At 38.8% G+C, this 24790-nt stretch overlaps 1 protein-coding gene across 19 annotated transcripts in view; it reads right to left on the reverse strand.

The window, feature by feature from the left end:
* SLC44A1 (solute carrier family 44 member 1) overlaps window positions 1–24790 on the reverse strand; it is a 192394-nt gene that overhangs the window by 134672 nt on the left and 32932 nt on the right. For 13 of the 19 annotated variants that reach the window (XR_011995462.1, XR_003235584.2, XR_011995460.1 and 10 more), the window contains exons 1-2: window positions 5814–6358; window positions 4199–4288 (exon numbers count right to left, since the gene is read on the reverse strand). Coding sequence is in view for 12 of the 19 variants with exons in the window: in XM_072727801.1 (XP_072583902.1) it covers window positions 4199–4288; window positions 5814–5864 (141 nt within the window). In the remaining 7 variants the exon portion in view is untranslated. Of the gene's footprint in view, window positions 1–4198; window positions 4289–5813; window positions 6359–24790 lie in introns of those variants that run through there. The other 6 variants (XM_072727798.1, XM_072727796.1, XM_072727797.1 and 3 more) reach the window with 4 other exon arrangements.

A 24790-nucleotide genomic window follows, 5' to 3' on the forward strand; every position in this document is an offset into this window, starting at 1 on the left:
TAAACTGTTTGCTGAAACACTGACAAGACCACGTTTTGCTGGCAGGTGAGGTTACCGCGTCCATGTTCTAAACAACTTTCCTGTTGTTCCCAATTTCAGGCAACAGAGGACCTCTTGAGGCCTCACCATCTACCTCTTCTCTTCTGGGTCGAATACTGCCACTATGTAACCTAGGCAAGTTATTTAACATAGCTCTGTGCCTCTGTTTTCTTAACTGTAAAAGAGAATGATGTTGACAACAGAATCTACTTCATTATATAGTTGTGAAGTTGAAATGTTTCTATGTCGCATGCCAAACACCCCCTAGTCCACAGTAAATAGGACTAAGTATCAGGGGTAAGTTGTAGGCATCTCTGTGCCTTTTACTGTTTGTGGGGAGCACTCCCATTAAGGCCAAGTAGCCACCTCTTTCCTGTCTTTCTGTGGTAAGCTGATCTGGGCAGATAGGGTCCAGACGGATCTCTTTTCTCTTCTCACTCATACCTCTCTCTCCCTGAGACAAAATTAAGTCACACAACCCAAGATGAGAAGGACCTTCAGGCCACATGGCCCATGCTTCATTCTACAAGTCATTTTTACCAAGGAGTTCTTTATTTGGGTATAATCAGGGTACAGCCTCACTACGAATATTTTGTTTATCCATCTCATTCTTCTTCCTGCATGTGTATAGAAACTGTGGTTTGGAACTTATAAGCTGGGGTCAGATTTGACCTGAAAAACCTTACCCTGAACCCCTAATACAAGAACCTCTTAGTCATGCATACTCTGCCTCCATCTTATCTACAACATTGATGACACTCTATTCCTCTCCTTTATCACTACTTTATTTCAAGTTTTCCACATGTTATCTGGACTATTACAGCCTCTAAAGTGCTTCCCCTTTATAATAGCATTATAAGCTATCTATAACATTGGCTACCAGGGTCATCTTTGTAAACTCATCATTTCTTGCTCATAACTCTTCAGTGGTTGGGGCATCTGGGTGGCTCAGTTCAGTTAAGCTTCCAACTCTTAATTTCTGCCCAGGTCATGAACTCAGGATTGTGAGATTGAGCCCCCTGTCAGGTATGGAGCCTGCTTAAGATTCTCTCTCTCCCTCTGCCCCTCCCAGCTCTCCCTCTTCAAAAAATTAAAAAAAAAAAAAAAATAGGGCAGCCCTGGTGGCGCAGCGGTTTAGTGCTGCCTGCAGCCTGGGGTGTGATACTGGAGACCTGAGATCGAGTCCCACATCGGGCTCCCTGCATGGAGCCTGCTTCTCCCTCTGCCTGTGTCTCTGCCTCTCTCTCTCTCTCTCTCTGTGTCTCTCATGAATAAATAAATAAAATCTTAAAAAAAAAATAAAAAGAACAGAAAACTCTTCAGTGGTTTATTGGTGCCTAAAACAGTAGTCTCAACCCTGGATAAACATTGGAAACACAGAGATTAAGTCAGAATCAGAGGAAGAACCCAGGAAAGAATTGTTTGTTTGTTTTAAATCCCAGCTGATTCTGGTACGTAGTCAACTTGTCCAATATGAGAACCACTTGATTGCTACCTTAATGGAAAACAGAAATTTAGAAGTACAATGCTACATGAAGTTTTTTAGAACAGAGTAAATGTATGTCCAATAATTTCAAAATATTGATAAAAGTTCAAATGTGGAAGATGATAGCTCTCAAAAAGGCTGGTAGCAATTTGCTTTGAAAAAAACCCTAAGTTCTAGACAAGGCAAGCATGGAAAAACTGAATGTAAGGGAAGAAATAAAAGAGAAGCCTCTACTTATGAAGAGGTGAATACATATAAAAAAGACTTAATGGTGAAGATGAATGAAATAAGAAAGATCTTAAAATATTTCAAAGAGTAGATATCAAGGAATGAGCAAAGAACTTCAAGTAAGGACAGTGAATAAAGATACAGCTTAAATATTAGGCCACGGAGATGACAGAAAGACGCAGACCACTGGCTACTAGGTTAAAGAGTATTCCAGTTCCTATTCTACCTTTGTCACATGTTACCAGTATTCTATTCTTAGACAAGCTAATATTTAACCTTGTTACACCTTGTTTATAAACTGGGGATAGAATCTATTTCATAAGGCAACTGGGAGAATTGAATGAGATAAATACATACAGAAGCATCAAGCACAGGATAATGCTCAACAAATGTTTGGTGAATGTTTCTCTGAAAAGTACTACAGAATGAAATCCTAAAGAAAAAAAAAAGGCTTTTAAAAACCATACAAAACAAATACACAGAAGACAAACTTGGCTCGAACTGCTGTGCCAGTATGGTGGGCAACAGAATTTGGAAATTTCTCCAGTTTCCACATAGCAGAATGTGAGGTTAGCTCAACTCTATGAGGGTAATCCAATAAAAAAAAATTTTAAAAAAAAATCATTCCAAAACAAACAACACTATGCCTGCATTTAAAAGTACACACAGTGGGTCTTAATTACCATGGCACCGAAATCAGCATTATATTAATTACCAATGCATTAAAATGTGTCAGTAAACAAATAGCTCCTTACCCTGAGTCACTCCCAAATCAGCCTATCAACATTAATGACTGCACTTTACTGAGCTATTTTAGCATAGAAAAATCAAAAGCACCTAGAGTGGCAGGTACATGTTTTTATAAACATAATTTTGAAAGGTCAGCTGCTGTCTGTCTCAGGGATAATTCAGGGAGTAGAGAGAGGTTGCGCTAATTCTGTTAGCAAAAAAAAAGAAAATCTCTCCCACACTCTGCATGCACACTGCATTTCAGGTGCTACTCCATTAAACTAAGTAGACTCTTGAACCACATCTCAGAAGTTCTAAGTGAGGAAATGGGTATTTTGAAGTTTTCTAAATATCTCAGGTTTCATGAAACTGAGCTATTATCTTTAAAACTAGCACTCCTCATTTTGCCCAATTTATTACATATCTTTTTAAAGTCTGCTGCTTTCTTTTCCTTTCTTCGGGTGTATAACTGGTACCTGCAATTATGTCTATTAGGATTAGGGTGGTTCTGTGATTTTTCAAAGGGCGTTTGTGAGGTGTGCAGTCGCAGAGAACACAGAGTAAGATTATCCTTAAAGAAGCTCTATAAAAGGTATGGGGAGCTGGGGACTAAAAATACTCTCACATTTGTGGAAAAAGGCTGCCAGAGAGGTAGCATGTTTGTGTTTTTGGTTGTAAAGACTAAGAAAGAGAAAGCAATGCCCATCTGCACAGTCCCTTTAAGGAAGAGGAAACAAGCTGACAGAAGAGAGCACCGCCCTGGAAATAAGGAGAGCAGGGTTCTGTTACCAGCTCTCCCATTAACTAATGATGTGGTTTTGGCGTGGTCATTTCCATCTCTGGGTTTGATGCTTTTAATCTGTAGAAGGAGGGTGATGAACCAGATGAGGATTTCCAACTCTGCTCTGATTCTAGCTCTAAACATCAGCTAGCTTGAAAACCACTGTTTTCAACCTTTTTTTCCAGCTCAGCACCTTGTGACTCTAGAGTTCCAGAGGCCTGTGTCAGAAATCCTGCAGGGCAGGGTGGGGATGCAATTTGAATAAGCACACCCCTGACACTCTGCACCAGGGGCTCTGTTCCTCCATCCTCTATACCCAATGGAAAATCACCAGGTCCCTGGATCTCCAACTGAGAGATGCCACTCTTTCCAGCAGACACAGCAGGCAGCAGGGCCCTGGTATGGGCAGAAACAGGGAGCAATCAGCCTCCCCTCCAAGAACTGAAAGATGTCAGAATTGGAAACATTGTAGATATCCTCTGGCATAAACTCTAATTTTATACAAAGGAACACCAAATCCCCTGAGAGGAAAACTGGTTCAAAAATAACCATTAGGTTTGTGTGACTGGGTTGGATAAATACTCGGGACTCAGGGGCCAGTGCTCTGCTCAACACTCCACCAAGATCACAATCCACAGAAATTTATGTCAAATGATCTGGCTTTCTCAAATGATCTAGGAAAAGAGACAGAGTTCCAATCCTCTTAATTTGTCTCATGGAGGCTTAAGAAAAAAAAAATCAAAGGGTACCAAATACCAATGAATTGTATGGGGCAAAATTAAGCAGCTTCAATGTATCCTAGAACCTCTAGTTATAAGCAATGCAGGAGGGGTTAAATATAAGTAAATAACAAGCTCCCTCTTTAAACCAATTCCCCATCATTCCCTTGGATCGTGAATTCATCAAGTTCTGATCATCTGTGAGAGTATCCTTACCATCCCAATGCAGAAGAGGATAAAAAGCAGCAGCCATGGTATGTCTGTACAGCTACGATCCTCCAGTGGCTTCCATTCTCGTTTAGAGCTCTAATGGAAAATGAAAAATAAGAGAGTGGTGAATGTTAAATTTAATTAAAATGAGGAAGGCACAAACATACCACATATTCCTAGATCCCATCTTGCCTGACAAGTTTCTACTGAACATTTTAATACACAACTCATATATGTGTCACCTTCCTGGGAACTTTTCCCTAACTCCCACCTTTCTTCTGGCCAGGAAGAGTACTGATTCCAATGCTTTTTTTTTTGTACCTCTATTACATTTAGCATGTTGAATTAGAACGTGCTGAGCTATGTCCTCAGAAGATCATGAGCTTCACAAAGAAAGAGACCTCTTCTCACTTCCCAGCATCTAACATGACACCAGCAATCATAACATGTTCAAGATATATACTCAGTGTTAGCTCTTTAAAATGAATAAACAGGGGTGCCCGCGTGGCTCAGTCGGTTAAGCTCCTGATTCTTGTTATCAGCTCAGGTTTTGATCTCAGGGTTGTGAGTTCAAGCCCCAAAGTAGGCTCTATGCTGGGTGTGGAGCTTGCTTAAAAATAAACAAAATAAAATAAAATAAAATAAAATAAAATGACAAATTCTTCCAACTTCAATCCTAGTGGTAGCTTTCTTGTTGTGTGTCCAGATGTTAGATTTACAAATTTAGAATGTGTTTTACATGTGTTCTCTTCTAGGAAGAAAGTCCATTAAAATGAATTCTAGTAAGATTCAGGAACGAAAAATTAAAACTTTTTTTTAAGATTTTATTTATTTATTTACTCACGAGAGACAACAAAGAGAGGCAGACACACAGGCAGAGGGAGAAGCAGGCTCCCCCACAGGGAGCCCGATGTAGGACCCGATTCCAGAGCCAGAATCAGCCCTGAGCTAAAGGCAGACCCTCAACTGCTGAGCCACCCAGGTGTCCCATAAATTAAAACATTTTTATAAACTGATCTGGGTAACTCCTAAACCACCATCCACAGATTTTCATTCTGTTTCTGGAAAGTTTAAAGAGTTTCTAGATTAAACAGAGATTCCCTAACTAAAGAACCAGCAGCATTCTTTTTTTTTTTTTTTTAAGAACCAGCAGCATTCTAAAGGTGAATTTGCAAAGTATTGATTGGAATCCTGATTGTATTTTTTTTTTCTTACAGCAAATAGTCTTATGTTTTCAAGTCAATGTACAAATTCCTTTTAAACAGAATGTAATTGAAATAACACCCCTAAGCTTTCTAATGAACAAAAATCCTGCACCCTCTGCTAGAAACAATAAACAGAGAAGGGAGAGAGACAGTAGCCTTGGAAAACCTACAGGAAAAGTTCCTGTAAGAAGGCCAAGGCCTCCAAAGGCTTCCATGACAAGATCCAGGAAGCCATGTGGGAAGTCTTGTCTACTGGAAAGGGCACACAAGCAGAAGGTGGCTGGAGATAATAAGGAGCCCTCTAGTATAATTAGTATTTAGAGTGCAAGAGTGAGGAGCTGGTTCTCAGGTTTTATTAGCTTTCCCTCCCTTAAAAAAAAAAAAGAAAGAAAGAAAGAAAGGTTTCAGCTACGTACCCTTTGATAACCTGATGAAAGGTACACATTCTGGTCTTGGGAGGTATGCATCTATTTGCATAATTTTCATAAAACTTTAGAAAATTCAGACCCCAGGTTAGGAAACTCAACTTTAAAATACCTGCCTATCAACACTGAGGGCAAAGAGTCTGAGCTACAACCCTTCCTCCTGACCCTTCACATGCTAACCAGACAAATGCTTTTTCCTTGTTCAGAGCCTTACAATGTTCAATTGTTCAACAAAAAACCCGCCACCCTTGATAGCTTGCTCCCAGACACCCACACAAGAAAACAAAAGAGCAGTAGTGAGTCATGGGGAAAAAACCTTACCCCAAGACTCTAACTAGCATTAAAAACCAAGAGTGAGTAGGCAGTTTTTTCCAGAGGAATGTAACACTATGGAAAATAGATGAAGGGCTCTGTTCTCTCCCTGGTTCTGTCATTAGTTAGCTACAGGACTAGATAAATCGCTTCATCTCTCTGGGTGGCAGGAAGGAGTTAGATTGGATCTCTTAGGTTCCTTCCAACTCTAAAAATCTGTGATCATGAAGACAGTTTTGTGAAAATTTTTATGACCAAAAAAAAAAAAAAAAAAAGCTACAAAAATAATTTGACATTATTCCTTGTACTATTCAAGTAAGAATGCCTGTATTGTGGTCTGTGTTTTGGAACACAGTTGCTCAGTGTATGAATAAAGAATGTTTCTTTGTATTAAATAATTTCAATCTTGAGTAATACCCATTACAATAAAATTATTTACAAACACAGAATTTGGACACTTCTGTGAAACTCATTATATTTACTCTAAGGTAACCTCTAGAGCAACAGCTACTTTAAAATACTGTATTTGTTTATCTTAAACAGTCGAGGATGGAGTGGGGGGCTCAGCCTGATTAAGCAGTTTATTTATCCACAGCTATTTTCTTAGTAGTTTTACTTTAGACAAATATTCCATTTTAATGCTTAGATTTTCACCTATAACATAAAGAAAGTGGGATTTCACTCTTGACCAGAAACATGCAAAGATTCAAAAATCTCAACAATTCAACTCACTGTGGACCACTTCTAACCTTATATATAAAAAACCCTTCATTGGGGATGAGAAGTGGAAAAAGGACAGGAGTTATATATAAAAATTGCGATAAAGTACAAATTAGACCGGAAGAACACAAAACGGGGTGGCACACTCATTCATATAAAGAAAGACTTCTCAGAAGAGTGGCAGCTTACTTCACGGAGCTATTCTGAGGATCCCGTCACACAGCAAACACAAATTCTTGGCTATTATTCATCAACATTCATTTTTTAGCCCTCTCCCTTTTGTTAAAATACTCTGGGGCACCTGGGTGACTCAGTGGTTGAGTGTCTGCCTTCACCTGAGGTCGTGATCCTAGGGTCCTGGGATCGAGTACCACCTCAGGCTCCCTGAAGGAAGCCTGATTCTCCCTCTGCCTCTGTCTCTTGCCTAAACTAAATGCCTATGTCTCTGCCTCTCTCTGTGTGTCTCTCATGAATAAATAAATAAAAATCTTAAAAAAATATATGTGTGTGTGTGTGTGTGTGTGTGTATACACATCTTTTTACCAGATGGATCTTTTCAACTAAAAGAAAAAAGAATATTAAACTTGTCTTTCCCCTTCTATTTACTAAAATTTGACTTAATAATGGTATATTTCCATTTTAGCTACTATTATTCTTAATGCCATATCACTCATTGATCTCTATTAACTAGGCACTATACCCAAAGCTTCACATACTTTATGTATATAAACATTGTCTTTAAAACAGCTGATGTAGGTATCATCCTTATTTCACAGATAAAACAAAAACTCAAGCTCAAAAGTTAGATAATCAGCCCAAGATTTTACAGCTGTGTAGCCAGAATCTGAATCCAAGTCTGTGACTACAAAGGCAAATCCAATGAGAATAACATTCATTTCCACCAGTCAGTAAGAAGAAAAACCTCCATTAGTTTTTCCTCACAATGCAAAATTTGGGAGCCAATCCAATTATTTAAAGTCCTATATGCACAGAGAAAGAGAGTAAGATGTTTTATGAGCCATGACATTTCTCAAGTGTGTCAAGAAACCCAACAGTTGAAAAATTTTAATGACTCTTTAACAGATTTAACCAAGTGGCAACTGGATTTAATGCTGTTTCTTTCAATTAAAATCCACATAGACCTGGTAAAAGTAAAATGTTTTACAAAAGCACTTTTTAAATGTGATTTTTATCCCTTTCTCAAATTCTACATGAGATTAATATAGGCTGTCAGTAAATATTAGGTCCCTTCCCCTTCACGGAATCTTACAATTTAGGAACTAAATAGGGTCAAAGTAATCATACCATGCAAGCCTTGAGTGACAGATTGAACCATGGGAAAGGAGAGGTAGGAACTAGTCCAATGGATCATATTTGATTCTCATAACAATTCTGTTAGTTATTATTATATATTATTATTATATACATATATAATGATTTTTTAGTTTATAAAAAAGAAAAACAAGGTTCAAAGAAAATAAGTGGAAAATCTATTTCTGAAACCTGAGACCTCAAACTCAAGCAGAGAGATGGACATGTAAGTAAGAGTTAAGGAAATGCTAAAAATAAAAAACATGGTAATAAGATAAAGAATGCCTTTGTCATGCTCATCAATATACTAAACACAGCCCAGGAAGAAATCAATAAACTCAAGGATAAGTCAATAGAAATTACTGACAGTGAAACACAAAGAAAAAAAGAATAAAAAATCAAAAACCCACAACAGAACATCCAAGAACTACAGGGAAATATCAAATGGTCTAACTGAAGTGTAATTGGAATCCTAGAAGAAGATTGAATGGAACAGAGAAAATGTTAGGAAAACTAATGACTGAGAATTTTCCAAAATTTGTAACTAATAGCACAGCTATATTTACTAAATTTATAACAAAAGAAATCAAAGCAGAGATCCAAGAAGCTCAGAGAATCCCAAGCAGGATAAATCCAACACACACATGCATGTGTGTATACACACACATACATACCCTACACATATTATATTGAAACCCTTGGAAACCAAAATTACAGAGATCATCTCGATGGCAGTGGAGGCAGGGGCAGGATACAAAGATTAAGTAACCTTCTTGTCAGAAACTACGTAAAGCAAAAAACCATGCAATGACAGCTTTAAATTACTTTAAAAAAAAGTAAAACAACCAATACTAGGGGCACCTAGGTGGCTCAGTGGGTTAAGCACCTGCCTTCAGCTCAGGTCATGATCTTGCGCTCCCTGCTCAGCAGGGAGTCTGCTTCTCCCTCTCCCTCTGTCCCTTCCCAAACTCATGCTCTCTCTCTCAATCTCTCAAATACAAAAAACCTTCAAATAAACAAAAATAAGGAGCATCTGGGTGGCTCAGTCTTTTAGGCATCTGCCTTCAGCTCAGTCATGATCCTGGGGACCTGGGATCAAGCCCCACGTTGGGCTTCTGGCTGGGAGGCAGGGGGAGCCTGCTTCTCCCTTTCCCCTTGTTTGTACTAGCTCTCTCTAGTGCTCTCTCTCTCAAATAAATAAAATCTTAAAAAAAAAAAAAACACAAAAAACGAAGCAAAACAAAACAATGAACACTATTAACCCAGAATCCTATACCACCCCCAAAAAATGTTTTTCAGAAATAAAAACCTTTTCAAACAAATAAAACCTCAACTACAAAAAAAAAAATGTTTTTTTACAAATTCTTCAGATTGAAAGAATACGATACCAAATTTGAATGTATACAAAGAAACAAAAGTTTTGAATAAAATGGGTAAAATTAAAGTTTGACATTTTCCATAATCAAGTTTTTTGTTACTTATTTTTTAAAGAATTATTTATCTTAGTGAGAGAGAGAGCACATGAGTGAGGGGAGGGGCAGAGGGAGAGGGAGACAAGCAGACTCCCCACTGAGCAGGGAACCAGATGCAGGGCTCAATCCTAGGCCCCTGAGATCATGACCTGAGTTGAAACCAAGAGTCCAACTCTTAACTGACTGAGCCACCCAGGCCCCAAAGTTTTGTTTTGTTTTTAATTTTAAAAATAAGGGTGCAAATATGTATGTACAATGACATTCACATCATATAATCTTTTTAGCTATACAAGGTTAATAATCTAGAAAGTAGAATTGTAATTTTTAATATTAGTTACTAGACCACAAAAAACAACTCTAAGACCATAACTGACCTCTACCTCATGTTTTGGAGGGTTTTTTTTTTAAAGATTTATTTATTTATTTATTTGAGAGAGAGAGAGAGAGAGAGAACATGCATGCATGAGCAGGAGAATCTCCAGTAGACTCTATGCTGGGCATGGAGGTGGACCCAGGGCTTGCTTGATCTTCCAACCCTGACATCATGACATGAGCCAAAACCAGGAGTCCAACACTTAACCGAATGAGCCATCCTGACTCCCTTGACATCTACCTCATGTTTATGTTTTATTATATTCATATCTTTACAGTTAGGAAAGAACAATGTTTAGTATCTTCCCATTCCTTCCTACATTTTACATATCATAGTTGAAAACAAGGAAGGAGGAAGGAAGGGAGGAAGGGAAGGAGGAAGGGAGGAAGAAAAGCTTCCATAGTATCTCTCATAGAAGTCTTAGCACTAGCAACTATGCCCTAGCCTCCACATTCACTATGAGCCCTAATACCCAAGGCCTTCTGATGAATTTGATAGGCTGTAGTAGGAATGTGTATTTTTTAGGAACTAAACCTGAAATAAGTTTTGACTTAAATTTCTATGTTATCTCTAATGAAAATATAGTTGTTGAGTAAATGTATTACAGATAACAGTAACACACACAGGTTTGGAAAAATGATATGTTATAACCTGTTAGGTCAAATCAGGTATCGTTGGAGGCCATCAGCCCTCATAGGGCAGGTAGGGTGGGCCAAGCGTAGCAAAAGGTCTAGCAGATGTGAATCTAGTTCATGGAAGTAGGCAGGGCAGGAAGGATCAGGAAAAAAAGAAAAGATCAGAGACGCAATACCAACAACAATCCAGAACTGAGACAAGCGGGTATCAATTATGGAGTTGAGGAAGATCCAAAATCCAGGCAGTCACAAGTTACCCAGGTGATATCTAACAGCAACGACTGAATGCTTCCAGCCCTCTATTGATACTCTATGCTTACTCTCTGTATGCCTTTCTCCTAATTAAAAGTACAAAGCTTCCCAAAAGATTCTTACACTAATCTAGTAACAGTATTACCTTATGCTATGAATCTTTCCTTGACACACCAGACTTGTGCAGATATGGTCTGAAAATAATGAAAAATGTGCTACAAAAAGAGTACAATTACATTAAGAAGTTACTCGATTTTCAGACAATACCTTTAAACATTCCACTGATTCTTCAGATCAATACTGAGCGCCACACAAGGTACCTGTGATTCAAAGCCAACTGAGATAGCCCTGCCCTCACTGAGCTCCAGTTTCATGAGAGAGGGACTAATTAGGTACCATGATATCTCATCGAGGGATGCCAAAATAGAGATGTGTACAAATTACTGCAGAAATAGAGATGCAGAACTATTGAGTAAACATTTGTGAGATCTGTTGAAATTACCTCACAAATTCTGAAGCAAACACTGAAAAACGATCCTTCAGTGTCTAAAATAGAATGTGTTTTGTGCCCAAAATGTGAGTGAAAATTCTTGCTCACTATGATGGGGAAATACCGACTGCCAAATAAGAATTATTCCACTCAGAAATGTTTAGTAGTAAACAAACAGAACATTAAGTTGATTTAAAAATACAAAAATCAGCCATTTCTTTACTTTGTATCCATTAAGATTTCTTTATACTAAAGATTCTATGGCTGCTCCAGTTAGGAAGCGGCCTTTCAGTCTTCAAAGAAAGGAAAACCATTTTTCCTTTCTTTTCTGGCACAATTAGTGCAGCACTGTATTTACTTAGCCGCTGGAATATTTTCATGTTCATGTCACTGGTGAGATTCCCAAATACTATCTGGTCGCATACATCTAGAATTGCTTCAGCTTGGGATTTCTGTTGCAATAACTGGCCACAAGGTCCCTTGTCATTTCCCCTGAGGAACCCAGAGGACTGCAGCCTACTACATTCAAATAAGCATTAAGTGTCAACTTGGGAGGCTGGTTCAAAGGAAAAGAAGTGGTGTACAGGCGGTGTTAACCCTGCAAATAAAGGGCAAGCCAGCGTCAGCTCCAACACCGTTAGGGCCAAAGTCACAACTATAGTTGCCCATCCTTGTATGTTTTGATCAGTCGGGAGGTATACCGCAAGTATTCATTATGAATAATTAAGTACCGAAGCTCAGAAATTTAAGCAGAATCAAGATTATCCTTTTAAGATACTCGACACATGCCCACACTCTCCAGCAATGAGAGTTAAACTAGTAGGTCAGGAATTGCAGTAACCTGAAGCCTATAGCTCACGAGAAGCATAGAGACACCATGTGTACCTAGATCTCTGCAGCACAGATCCATCCTTTCCATCCATGCTGCCTTTTCCAGATTCCAATGAAAAGCCAACTATGCATGTGAAGGCCAAAACAAACTGAGACATGCGTGGCCTCTCTTGTAGGACAGATTCCCAGAATGTGTATCTGTGGGGTGTGTTTGCTAATTTGTTGGATAATCAATTCTCCCTCCCCAGTGTTTTGTTGTTGGGTTTTTTTTGGGGGGGGGGGGCGGGGGGGGTTGTTTCTGTTTTTGTTTTGAAATCACGTTCTTTCTAAATAGATCACCTCTAAAATTGGCTCCATGGTTCCAATGGCTCTGCTACAGTTTCATTGCCCTGGCTGCTCCTTGGCACATCCAGAAAGCCTCTAAGGTAGTCACTGAATGCATCTCCAAGGTGACGACTACTAGGTATTTGTGTGACTTAAGTACATATGTGGCAAACACTGGGCTATCTGTGAGGACTTGATTTTGTTCGTGCCAGTCTGTTTTACACAAAAATCTCCAGTATTAAAGACAAATAGTCATACACTCCAAATCTTCAAAGCTCCCTCCAAGGACATACTGCTTCATTAAGTTCCCCAATATGCTTTTATTTGCGCAGAGTAGTAACAAAAGAATAAAAGAGCTGATGTGTATCATTTTTGCCACAATTTTCAATAGAGTGAGCAGACCTGATGAAGTTGGGCAGCAATAAAACATGGAGGCTTTCAGCCTTCTGTTCATAGCACCTGCAAATAAAATCCTGTAATAGGATTTTGAAAGACATTGCCTGCCCTTTGGGAAAGCTCTCTCAAGGATTTGGAGTGCATAACTACTTACAGTTACCATAAGTAATCCGTTTCATTTGCTAAGCCTGGTGATGGCAATTTATATTTGAAAGGTAAAAATAAAAGCATGATTTTAACAGGCAGTTAAAGGTAATAAGATACATAGAGTGGAAAGATACAGGCATCTGTGTCCAACCGCTTTTCTTAGTTCATGAACTTTATACTAAATCACAGACATTCATCCGTTTAAGAAAAAAGAAGGAAATGGCAACTAGAGCTGCTTTATAAGTTATTTAGTTACATGGAGATAGAAAGATCATGGGGAGATATTTTGCTTCTGTCTTCACCCTTTCTCCAACTGCTCTAAAAATAAATAAATAAATAACTGAGGGGCCTGCTAAAAAATGTTCTTACATCAGACTCCTCAGTGGCTGTCTTTCTTGCACACAGGCATGTGATAATTACTGGGCAGAGGCCAAGATCATCTTGCTCTGCAACATAGCTTAATAGCATCTTTTACCACCATCATCAAATGAAACATGATCAAAATTGTACAGACAAGCCTTGTCTGTGTCCTCAAACAGTATTTCTTTATTCTGAATCAGTGGTGAGCAATGTTTTTAATTTGAAATTACTATTTTTTTAATTATAAATTTTAATGGCCTTTGTTTTTCCCCCATTACATCTTGTAAGTATCAGAACTTCTTCAGTACTTGATGATACCAAGGACAGACAAACAAGACCAAGGTCTACTTTGCACCACTTCCCTGCTACAGTACAGCCAGTTTCCAGACTGCTAATGGATTTATGAGTTTCCTTGCTATGCCAAAAATATTTATGAAAGCAGGAGTTCACAGGTACTCAGTTTAGGATTCTAACTCACATCTGGCTTCCTTTCCATGACACAATAGGTAAGAACTGACTTGAAGTCTATACTGACTAAGGAGAAGAAATGTGAAGATTACACTGACTATAAAATAGCTAATGAGAGGATGGAATTGAGTAAATTTATGTTTTAAATCAGAATAAGAGGGGTGCCTAGGTGGCTCAGTCATTAAGCACCTGCCTTGGGCTCAAGTCATGATCTCAGGGTCCTGGGATCAAGCCCCGCATTGGGCTCCCTGCTCAGTGGAGAGTCTGCTTTTCCCTCTTCCTCTGCCCCACCCTGTAGCTCGTATTCTTTCTCTCAAATATAAATTAAAAAATCTTAAAAAAAAAAAAATCAAGGTGTACAGAATCCTCTGCAAGGGAATGAACATATAAGGACCATTCTTCCCACCTTACTGCCTACTTAGGGGCAAGGACTTGTTGGTTTTATTCACAGCTATATCCCCAGTAGATGAACAGTGTCTGGCACACAGCAGGCTCTCTAAATGTCTTTAATGAATGAACGAACGAGGTTAGGTCCCTTACCATTAGAGTGACGTAATGTTAGAGCAAACATCCCTACTTGCCTCCCCTGCACAAGATCACGTTCCTAAAGAGCATTCTACTATGTCATAGGCTGGCGCCTTTTCCCACAGATATTATATAGTATGGTATTCTCATAGACTTATTAATAAGTCTATGAGAAAAATAAATTTCAGATTTAAATAAGTTTCAGAAATGCTAACAAATCTAGCTTTGAAGTAAGACTTCTCTGACATCTTAATGTGAGACTCCTAAAAAGTTATGCGGTCAGATATCCATTGGGAGACATGAATACAGACAGTGCCAACCTCTCTAACAATACATTTCTGGAAACCACAGCATAAGGGTTCATGCTCCCACTGAAAAACACTTTGAAAAGTGAAGGCAGGTAGCAAGCAGCACTAGTTAAGACTATGCTGAAACTGAAAGCAGTTTAAACTGGTTACTTTTAGAAAGTGATTTGGCACTACATTTCAAAAACCCAAGGAAATAATCTAAAATGTTAAAATAGGGAACCCTGAGTGGCGCAGCGGTTTGGCGCCTGCCTTTGGCCCGGGGCGCGATCCTGGAGACCCGGGATCGAATCCCACGTCGGGCTCCCGGTGCATGGAGCCTGCTTCTCCCTCTGCCTGTGTCTCTGCTTCTCTCTCTCTCACTGTGTGCCTATCATAAATAAATAAAATTAAAAATAAAATAAAATAAAATAAAATGTTAAAATAACTACATGTAAGATGTTCAATACAGGGCCATTATGAAAAAAGAATTAGAAATTTAACTAACAGGAAAATAGTTATACAGGAGAATGGAATACTGAGCAATCATAAAAATACTTATGAAGAGTTTGCATTGTAACAAAAAAAATGGTAATGATAAAAAGTTATATATATTAAGAAACATGGTAGGAGGGGCAGGCACCTGGGGGGCTCAGTGTTTGAGTGTCTGCCTTTGGCTCAGGTTGTGATCCCAGGGTCCTGGGATGGAATCCTGCATCCAGCTCCCTGCAGGGAGCCTCCTTCTCCCTCTGCCTATGTCTCTACTTCTCTCTGTGTGTCTCTCATCAATAAACAAATAAAATCTTTAAAAATTTCTTTAAAAAGAAACATGGTATGAAAGCATATCTATGTTCTAGCTCTACAACTTATAAAATAGTATATGAAAATGTACAAGCATTGGAAGGAGGTAGTGAAATTTTTAAATAGTTTGACTTATAATGCATTTTCCTCACTTTGATTTCCATTAATGCTATTTAATTATGGAGGAAATAACAACAAAAAGTAATACTGGCTCCCATTTCTCCAGGTTATTCTTTTTCTACTTCCTCAGTATAGTATTAGCTATAAATAGACACAGTATCAAAAGCACCGGAAAACGTTCACTCATCCTGACACTTATTGACAGGAGATCAGAACATGTAAAACGTCACTTGAAAGCTATATGTTGACAATCAGCCAGGCAGGAGCAAGGTTCTCCTAAAGAATGCAGAAGTGGCAACATGACACAGATAATAAATATACTGGCAAACATTATAAAGGTGGTAATACACGGGTACAGTGAGAGGGAGCAACATAAACTTGGATTTGAATCCTACCTTCTCTTATAAATAGAAGTATAATCAGCTGACCTGATTTCCCCACTTGAAAGGTAAAGGAGACTATCCCCACATCATGTGCTGTGGTTTAAAGGACTAAATGAATTTAAGTAAAGCTCCGAGCTAGGACCAGGCCCTAAATCACTATCAATGCCCTTTCACAACTGGCAAAGGGGGGAATCTTCCCTACAATGCATCTTAAAAATTTATTTCTGACCAGTACTCATGTCAAACACGTAAAAATTGCTCCCATATTGCATACATTCTAAAATGTGTGCCTGAAAAATATGAAAAATTAGTTGTATAAGAAAATACAATCAGGAGAAACTAGGGGCACCTGAGTGGCCAGTCGGTCTGCCTTCAGCTCAGGTCAGAATCCCGGGGTCCTGAAATCCGAGCCCAGATCCAGCTCTCTATTCAGTGGAGAACCTGCTTCTCCCTTTCCCTCTCCCTTTGCCCCTTCCCCTGTTCACACTCCCTCTCTGTTTCAAAATAAATGGATAAAATCTTTAAAAAAAACAAAAACAAAAACAGGAAAAATTAATGAGTGCACAGTTATAGCAGAGATTATCATGGTAAATGTTAAGAAATAAATAGTAACCTTCAAATGGCAATGGCCAACAAGAGCAACTGAAATGCCTTCCTAGGTCTTAAATTTGTTAAGAAATATGAAGAAAACTTCAATTCTAAAACCCAGAATCAACCAAACTACACAAAAATCCATCCATTCGATAAATAGCCATTACCACATGAAAGGAACCGCACTGCGGCCTAAGAAATTTGGTACTTGACTTTCACCTTTCTGTTCTCTAACCTTCCTCATCTCTAGGTTTTACCTTTTCTTTCCTTCCTTTTATAAATATGCAATTCATTTGAGTTCACACATGAAGCTTGGTGAAATAGGTAAAATGCACATGTTTACTGAAGGTGGGAAAAGGTTATCCATCAATCTCAGCTAAGATTACCAAAATCAGGGGTGCCTGGGTGTCTGGGTTCAGTCAGTTGAGCATCTGACTCTTGCTTTGCCTCAGGTCATGATCTCAGGGTTGTAGAATGGAGCCTGGCACCCAGCCCTGTGCTCAGCGCAGTTTGTCCCTCTCCCTGCCAGGCTGAAGGCACATGCATGCACTCAAGCACTCTCTCTCATTCTCTCTCCCGCCCTCTCTCAATAAATAAATAAAATCTTAAAAAAAAAAAGGATTACCAAAATGTTTTATCCCAAGCGCTTAGTAACTGTATGACATTAAATGAAGACTATATCTTATACTATCGAGCATACCCCATATGCCAGACACTTTACTAACATTAACCTATTTGATTTTCACAACAAGCCTGAGGTTGGTACTATTATTATTTCCATTTCATTGATGACAAAACTGAGGCAAAGAGGGAGTAAGTAACTTGTCCAAGTCATGCAGCCAGTAAGTACTGAAACAGCTGGCATGTGAAGCAAGCAGTTGAGCTCCAGGGCTGAGGACCCCATTGCTCTTCTCTGCTAACTGTGGTTAACATCCTATGTGGATACTGTGAAATGATGATATATTTGAAAGAGAACAGGGAAAATAGAACAATGAGAGGCATAAGAATTACAGCAAAATTACTATAGTACATTCTGTGGCTTATTTTATCTAAATTGATTTTTTTGCATGGTTAACATTTTTCTTACAGGAAAATTATAGGCCATAACGAAGAATAACATGTTATTAACATATTTTGGATTTTGAGTTCAAAGATAATTTCCAAATGTCCAAATATTGCTGTTGATATTTAAGTAAACACCTGCAGCGATGTCTAACAGGTAGAAACAACTGTTGTTTCCTCCTAGCCTTCTACAGCTTCCATCCATATTTTCTAAAACACTGCTTGGATTTCAAAATGAAAAACAATGCTAAGGAGCTACTTTGCTAATAAGAAATCACATACAGGGACACTTGGCTGGATCAGTCAGTAGGGCATGTGACTCTTGATCTCAGAGTCATGAGTTCAAGCACCATGTTGAGTGTAAAGCTTACTTTAAAAAAAAAAAAGAAAGAAAAAAATCACATACAAATGCCCATCAACTGATGAATGGATAAATGCAGTATGGTAGATCCATACAGCATGGAATATTACATTCCATACAGCATGGGATATAAACTTTGGAATAAAAAGGAGTGAAGTAAAAAAAAAAAAAAAAAAAAAAAAAAAAGGAGTGAAGTAGTGATACATACTACAACATGGATGAACTCTGAAAACATTAAAGCAAAAAAAGCCTGACACAAAAGGCCACATATTACATCATTCCATTTATATAAAAATGTCCAGAATAGGCAAATCTATAGGCAGAATGTAGATTAGAACTTGCCTACAATAGGATGGGAGTTGAGGGGAAATGGGAAATGATGACTCATGAGTATGGGGTTTCTTTGGGGGATGATAAAAATGTTCTAAAACTGATGGAAGTGTTGGTTACACACTCTGAATATACTAAAAATTACTGAACAATAAATTTTTAATGCACAAATTGTATGGTATAAGAATTAATCTTGGGGCACCTGGGTGGCTCAGTCAGTTAAGTGTCCAACTCCCGATTTCAATCCAGGTCATGAGCTCAGGGTCGCGAGATTGAGCCCCACGTTGGGCTCTGCACTGGGTGTAGAGGCTGCTTAAGATTTTCCCTCTATCCCTTCCCCCCCTAAAAATTGTATCTCATTAAAGCCGTTATATGGGGCAATATGGGTGGCTCAGTGGTTTAGCGCCACCTTCAGTACAGGGCATGATCCTGGAGACTTGGGATCGAGTCCCACGTCAGGCTTCCTGCATGGAACCTGCTGTGTCTCTCTGCCTCTCTCTCTCTCTGTGTCTCTCATGTATAAATAAATAAAATCTTTAAAAAAAAAATAAAGCTGTTATATGTATAAAAGAAATCACAGAAAACACATAAAAGGAGGCCATTTTGGCTACTTCACACATGGAGTTCTGATTTCATAACAGACTTCATATAAACACTTAATGTAGTTACATTAGATAGACAATAAGATAAAAACAGTAATTTTAATCAAGGTAGAGAGTTGGGTAATAATGAAATTTGATGAAAGGAAGCATTTTTGTAAGAAATCAGAAATTACAAGAATTACTAGATAGTGCTGATTTTCATAGACTAGTTCAACCCTTCTGTGGAAAGCACAAGAGGAAAAAGAGAAAGAAGTTTGTACAGAACTGAAATAAAACAGATCAAAGTAGAACTAGAAAAGACATCTTAAAGAGGCCAAAGGGTACACATGCCAAAGTAAAACTAGGCTGTGGTATAAACATACCTAGAGAAAAAATGTACTTGTCAGAAAAAAGGGCTGGGAAGGGCAGGTACACCCACGGCTACTATTTATTTAGCAACTATTAGGTGGCAGGATCTGTACTTGACCAGTTACACCGAAAAATAACAGTCTGAGAGATAAATGTTGACATCGCCCTTCCAAACTATCTTGAAGAAGAGGTGCCAGGGCAGCAGACTCTAGATTGATGAATAGACAATTCAGGCTACTGACATGCTGCTACACTGTGAGTCATCCAGACTGCTCTGCTCATCTGATTCCATGTCATTAGGTAACCTTATGACTGTCCTCTAGCTTCTTCCCACAAGTTAACAAGTGATGTGCTCTAGAGAGCTATAGAAAACTAAAGCCAAGAGAGGAGCAGAGGCTACTCCATGTGCAGAGAGTCTGGATGACTACATCTAGACTCAGTTTTAACCATTGTTATTTCACAAGGTAGGGTCAGAAGGACTTTCGACTTACACATTTCCATATTTGGATTGAACTATTAAAAAAAAGTACTACTTTCTATTAAGAATATAATTTTAAAATAATAATTCAGCTTTACCTTAATACTAGCTAAGATGACTAAAATTTTCTGATCAATATGTTCACTTAATAAATTAGCCCCCTGAGTTGACATGTGTCTTGTTACTTAGGTTTGCATAATTCTACTATTAAGAGAAGGATGCACTCTATATACTAGCAAAATTGACTCTTTGAGCCTAAAAAGCTCTAGGGCTTGGTGAATTCTAATATCAAGGATACTCAGTAAAGCCTCCTGGCAGCCATCAGTTGGGCTTCCTTGGTAAAACCCAAACTACACCAACTATTCTGCAAATTGTATAAGCAGGGAAGCCTGGGTGGCCCAGCAGTTTAGTGCCGCTTTTAGCCAGGGCGTGATCCTGGAGCCCCGGGATCTAGTCCCACGTCAGGCTCCCTACATGGAGCCTGCTTCTCCTTCTGCCTGAGTCTCTGCCTCTCTCTCTCTCTCTCTCTCTCTCTCTCTCTCTGTGTGTGTGTCTCCCATGAACAAATAATAAAATCTTTTAAAAATAAATAAAATCTTTTTAAAAAAATTCTATAAGCAAAAAAAACATTAATGAGCTATAATTTAGAACCCTTCTAGAGAACTTTCCCAGCATTTCAGCATAATTTACAAACGGGTAGCTGTTGGACCTACAGACTGGCCTTATTAGAAGGCAAGCCTGGGAAAAAAAGAAGTTGGTTCTATACCACCACCAACCTCAAACACCCTATCTCCCCCTACAAATAGATAAGAACTATGGAGGAAGCCCTAGGAACATGAGAGTCCTGGGTTTAGTCCAGGCCTAGAATCTGGGTCCTAAATCCAACCACACTGCCACCCCTGCCTAGAGTTTAAAGTTAAAGGTCAGAGTACCCAGTAGTAAGGACGACCAAATGGTATCCATGTTTCAGCCTTCAGCCATCCCTAAAGATGACTAATTAGTTATCTCCAAGTGAATGCTGGGTCTGAGAATGCTATACTGCCACAAACCCTCAAATCCCACTTCTTGATAGACCCAACTATTAAAAATCAAGATATTATGTAAGGCTGAAATGGAAGAGAATAATACAGGGGATTCAAGCATCAAATTGAAAGTTGGATTAGAAAATTATTACAGTCCTTTGCAACTCTGAGATACAATGTTCCATCATTAGGGAAAGTTTTCAAGAAAATATGTGGGCACATCAGGAGCTAAATTAATGAAAACCAGCTAAAGATCTGAAGTGATTAAAGAAAACTCATACAAAAAGACTAGAAACACCCAAATAAGAAGGAACACTGAATCATCAAATTAATAGCCCTATAAATGACAGATACTAAACTTGCTCTTAAAAAAAAAAATCAACCAAGAAAAATGAATGTTAATGGACCAAACTTGAATAAATAAATGCTCTAAAAACATGAGTATCTGTAAACTTCCATGCCCAATAAGTCACTAAAATATCCCACCATGGAGTGCCTGGGTACCTCAGTCAGTTGAGTGTCCAATTCTTGATCTCAGCTCAGGTCTTGATCTCAGTGTTGTGAGTTCAAGCCCCCCATGTGGGTGTAGGGCCCACTTAAAAAAAAAATCCCACTCATAAGAAACAATGTTTGTCCATCTCCAAAGCCAAGTTCCAAACCAGGTGACCTCATTCATACCTCAAATGGTCTGTATCCAAATCTGGCAACCCATCTTTCCAACCAACTAGTCCTCTGTATGTTTAAGTTACTTTTCTCACATCATAAGATTAATTTTTATTAACCCCTTAAAAGTAATTATTTTCTCTTTCCATACACCTATCCCACTCCATACCAATTGGTTCTGTACTGCCTTAAGTATGTAATGATTCTCAATTACAGGCTTCCAGCAACTATACAACTTCTAACTATATTGCTCCCATATTCAAAAAGTCTCTACCTCCTTGAGATTCAATTAAATCCTAATTCCAATCTATTAGAACCCCATATATGATCACAAAGAAACAATCCATTCTAAAATGATAAACCTAAGACAGGGCTACCAAATAATAAGCTAGCAATCCATTATGGAATAAAAGGTACAAGCCCCTGCTGGAATCCCAATATCCAACAAACATGAGACAGGACCTCAAGTCTCCATACCGTGAAGCCTCCCTTCTTGACAATACCATGATTCCCTGATCACAATGAGACACATCTTTGGCCTTCTGGTCTACTACAAAAAACCACGTGGCTCACTTCATCACTTTCTAAACAAAAGCCTTTGTGCTCTCACACATCATAATTCCCACCATGTCTGGTCTTCCTGAGGACCATACTTATGAAAACTACTATAGACAGTAACTGAACAAAGGGAGAATAAAAGAGAGATAAGAATATAAATATGCAGAGACAGAAGATAGTAAAACACATATCCACACCAACAGTACCACGGGCTTCAGAAGAAACCAAGGAGGAAACAACCTCTACTTTGGTCTAATTGTTCTTTTACTGCTAAGCATTTACCTAGCAATACCTTGCCCCTTTAGTCTTCAACCAATGTATGATTTTGTTTCCAAAGAGGCTGCTCCCAGGTGGGCCCTAGCCACCCCACAGGCCTCTTCCCCGCCCCGCCCCCCGACACCTTTTGCAGGTTCAGCTTCCTTCTACTGGTACTGGTCCAGTGCAAGGTATCTCCATGATACAACAGAGTAAAGTTTTATTCTCAATTCTATCTGATGCTTCCTGAGGAAGACAGTTTCCAGCAGGAATGTGTTCTGGCTTAGGATGATCACTAGATGGTTTCTCAGCATGCTTTGCCATTTCTGAGCAAGTGGCATGCTACAGCCAGATTGTACCAGTTCATGAGAGCCAGCGATGCACATCTCCTCCCAATTCCTGCTCACTGATTTCATGTTGGTAGCCCGAAATCAGCATGGCGGGAGAATTATACCAAGGAAATCTACAGATGCGACCAACCTGGGCATCTGCTTTCCTCCCTCACAGAGCTGGTTATTATATATTGACCAATATACCACTCCTTGTGCCTCAGTCAATCCATTTGACTTTGGATCTTTTCTCACAGCTTAAGCTCTTCAATTATTTGATACATTTTTTCTATTTGTTTATGGTTCCATGGAATTTATTTTGATGTGGAATACGAGTCATCCAAAATTTTTAACCTAAATATCTAATCAACTGTCTGATTCAAAATGGCTCCTTCAGGGCAGCCCAGGTAGCTCAGCAGTTTAGCCCAGGGCACGATCCTGAAGCCCCGGGATGGGGTCCCACATCAGGCTCCCTACATGGAGCCTGTTTCTCCCTCTGCCTGTGTCTCTGCCTCTCTCTGTGTATCTCATGAATAAATAAATAAATCTTTAAAAAAAAATGGCTCCTTCAATAAGTAATTAGTTTTTATATATGTTATGGTCTTATGTTTATAAATTCTCTTCCACTGACATGTTTTACTCTTGTGTCAATGCAAAATAAGAACAACTAACATGTTTTGGGTACTTTCCATGTACCAGCAATTTGCTCAGCTCCTTATTTACAGTATCTCATTTAATCTCACGCTTTACAGGTGAGAAGATTTAGGAGGAGGGATTAAGTAACTGGGCCATGGTCATCTGCCTGGTAAATGCCAAGCCTAGAATCCAAGGACTCTACCTCCAACACGTGACATCATGACCACTATGCTAACTGTAACACACAATTGATTGCTATGGCATTAAGTTTTGTTATCTGTATTAGTCTCTCCTTTATTACTTAGAATCCTTTTCTCAAGTCCCTCTACAAATGTACATAATTTTTACTCAAATTATGTTAGATCTGTAAATTAACTGGGAAAAAAATGACTATTCCAGCACTATTCCAGTTTCCACATCCAGGAACAAGGTGCATCCCTCCAGTTCATTAAAGTTTTGATTTAGAAATCCCAAGTTTTACAGTATTCATGATTTTTTTTTTTAAGATTTTATTCATCCATCCATGAGAGAAACAGAGAGAGAGAGAGAGAGAGAGAGAGAGAGGCAGAGACACAGGCAGAGGGAGAAGCAGGCTCCACGCAAGGAGCCCAATGCAGGACTCAATCCCGGGTCTCCAGGATCACGCCCCGGGCCGAAGGCAGTGCTAAACCACTGAGCTACCCGGGCTGCCCAAGTGTTCATGATTTTGATACCACACACTTCTTACTAGGCTTATTTCTATGTATTTTATATTTGTTGTTACTATACTGAAGGATGTTCTTCACATTTTATGTTTCGAACTGGTTATTGTCAACACTTGGGAAAGCTATTGATTTTTTAATACTTAACATATATACTGCTTATTAATAATTTTAATTGATTTTCTTGGTTTTTATATTTTATCTCTTTTCAAATAATTATAGTTTCTTTCTTTATAGTTTACTTCACCAGTCAGAACTTCCAGAATACTGTTAATGGCAATAGAAGTCTTGCTAATATGCTCCAGAAGTAAGCAGAAAATCCTCTAGTGTGTCATTATCAAGTGTGATATTGGCTGTTGGTTGGTTCAAGAAAGTGGGTCTCATTAAATATGTAGTTTTCACTTCCTGCTTCTTAAATGAATAGATGTTGAACTTTTTCAAATGTTTTTTGAGTATACTATTGAAATAACATTAGGATTTTTCTTACTAAACACCTCTTTTATTTTTTAACGCACATTTTTTAAAAAGATTTATTTGAGAAAGAGAGAGAGAGAGCACCTGAGCAGGGGGAGGGGCAGAGGGAGAGATAGAATATCTCAGGTAGACTCCCCACTGAGCAGAGAGCCAATGTGGGACTCAATCTCACAACCCTGAGATGGTGACCTGAGCCAAAATCAAGAGTTGGATGCTCAACCCACCAAGCCATCCAGGTACCACTTGATTACATATTTTAAACAGAAAAATTCTAGATTATCCAATAAAGAGGTAGATCCAAGTTTGTTCCTGGACTGTACATCAGCTCTCAGGAGTCAGGAGGCCCAGCCTAGC

Source organism: Vulpes vulpes, chromosome 12, assembly GCF_048418805.1.
Source record: "Vulpes vulpes isolate BD-2025 chromosome 12, VulVul3, whole genome shotgun sequence".
In the NCBI taxonomy this organism is placed as follows: domain Eukaryota; kingdom Metazoa; phylum Chordata; class Mammalia; order Carnivora; family Canidae; genus Vulpes; species Vulpes vulpes.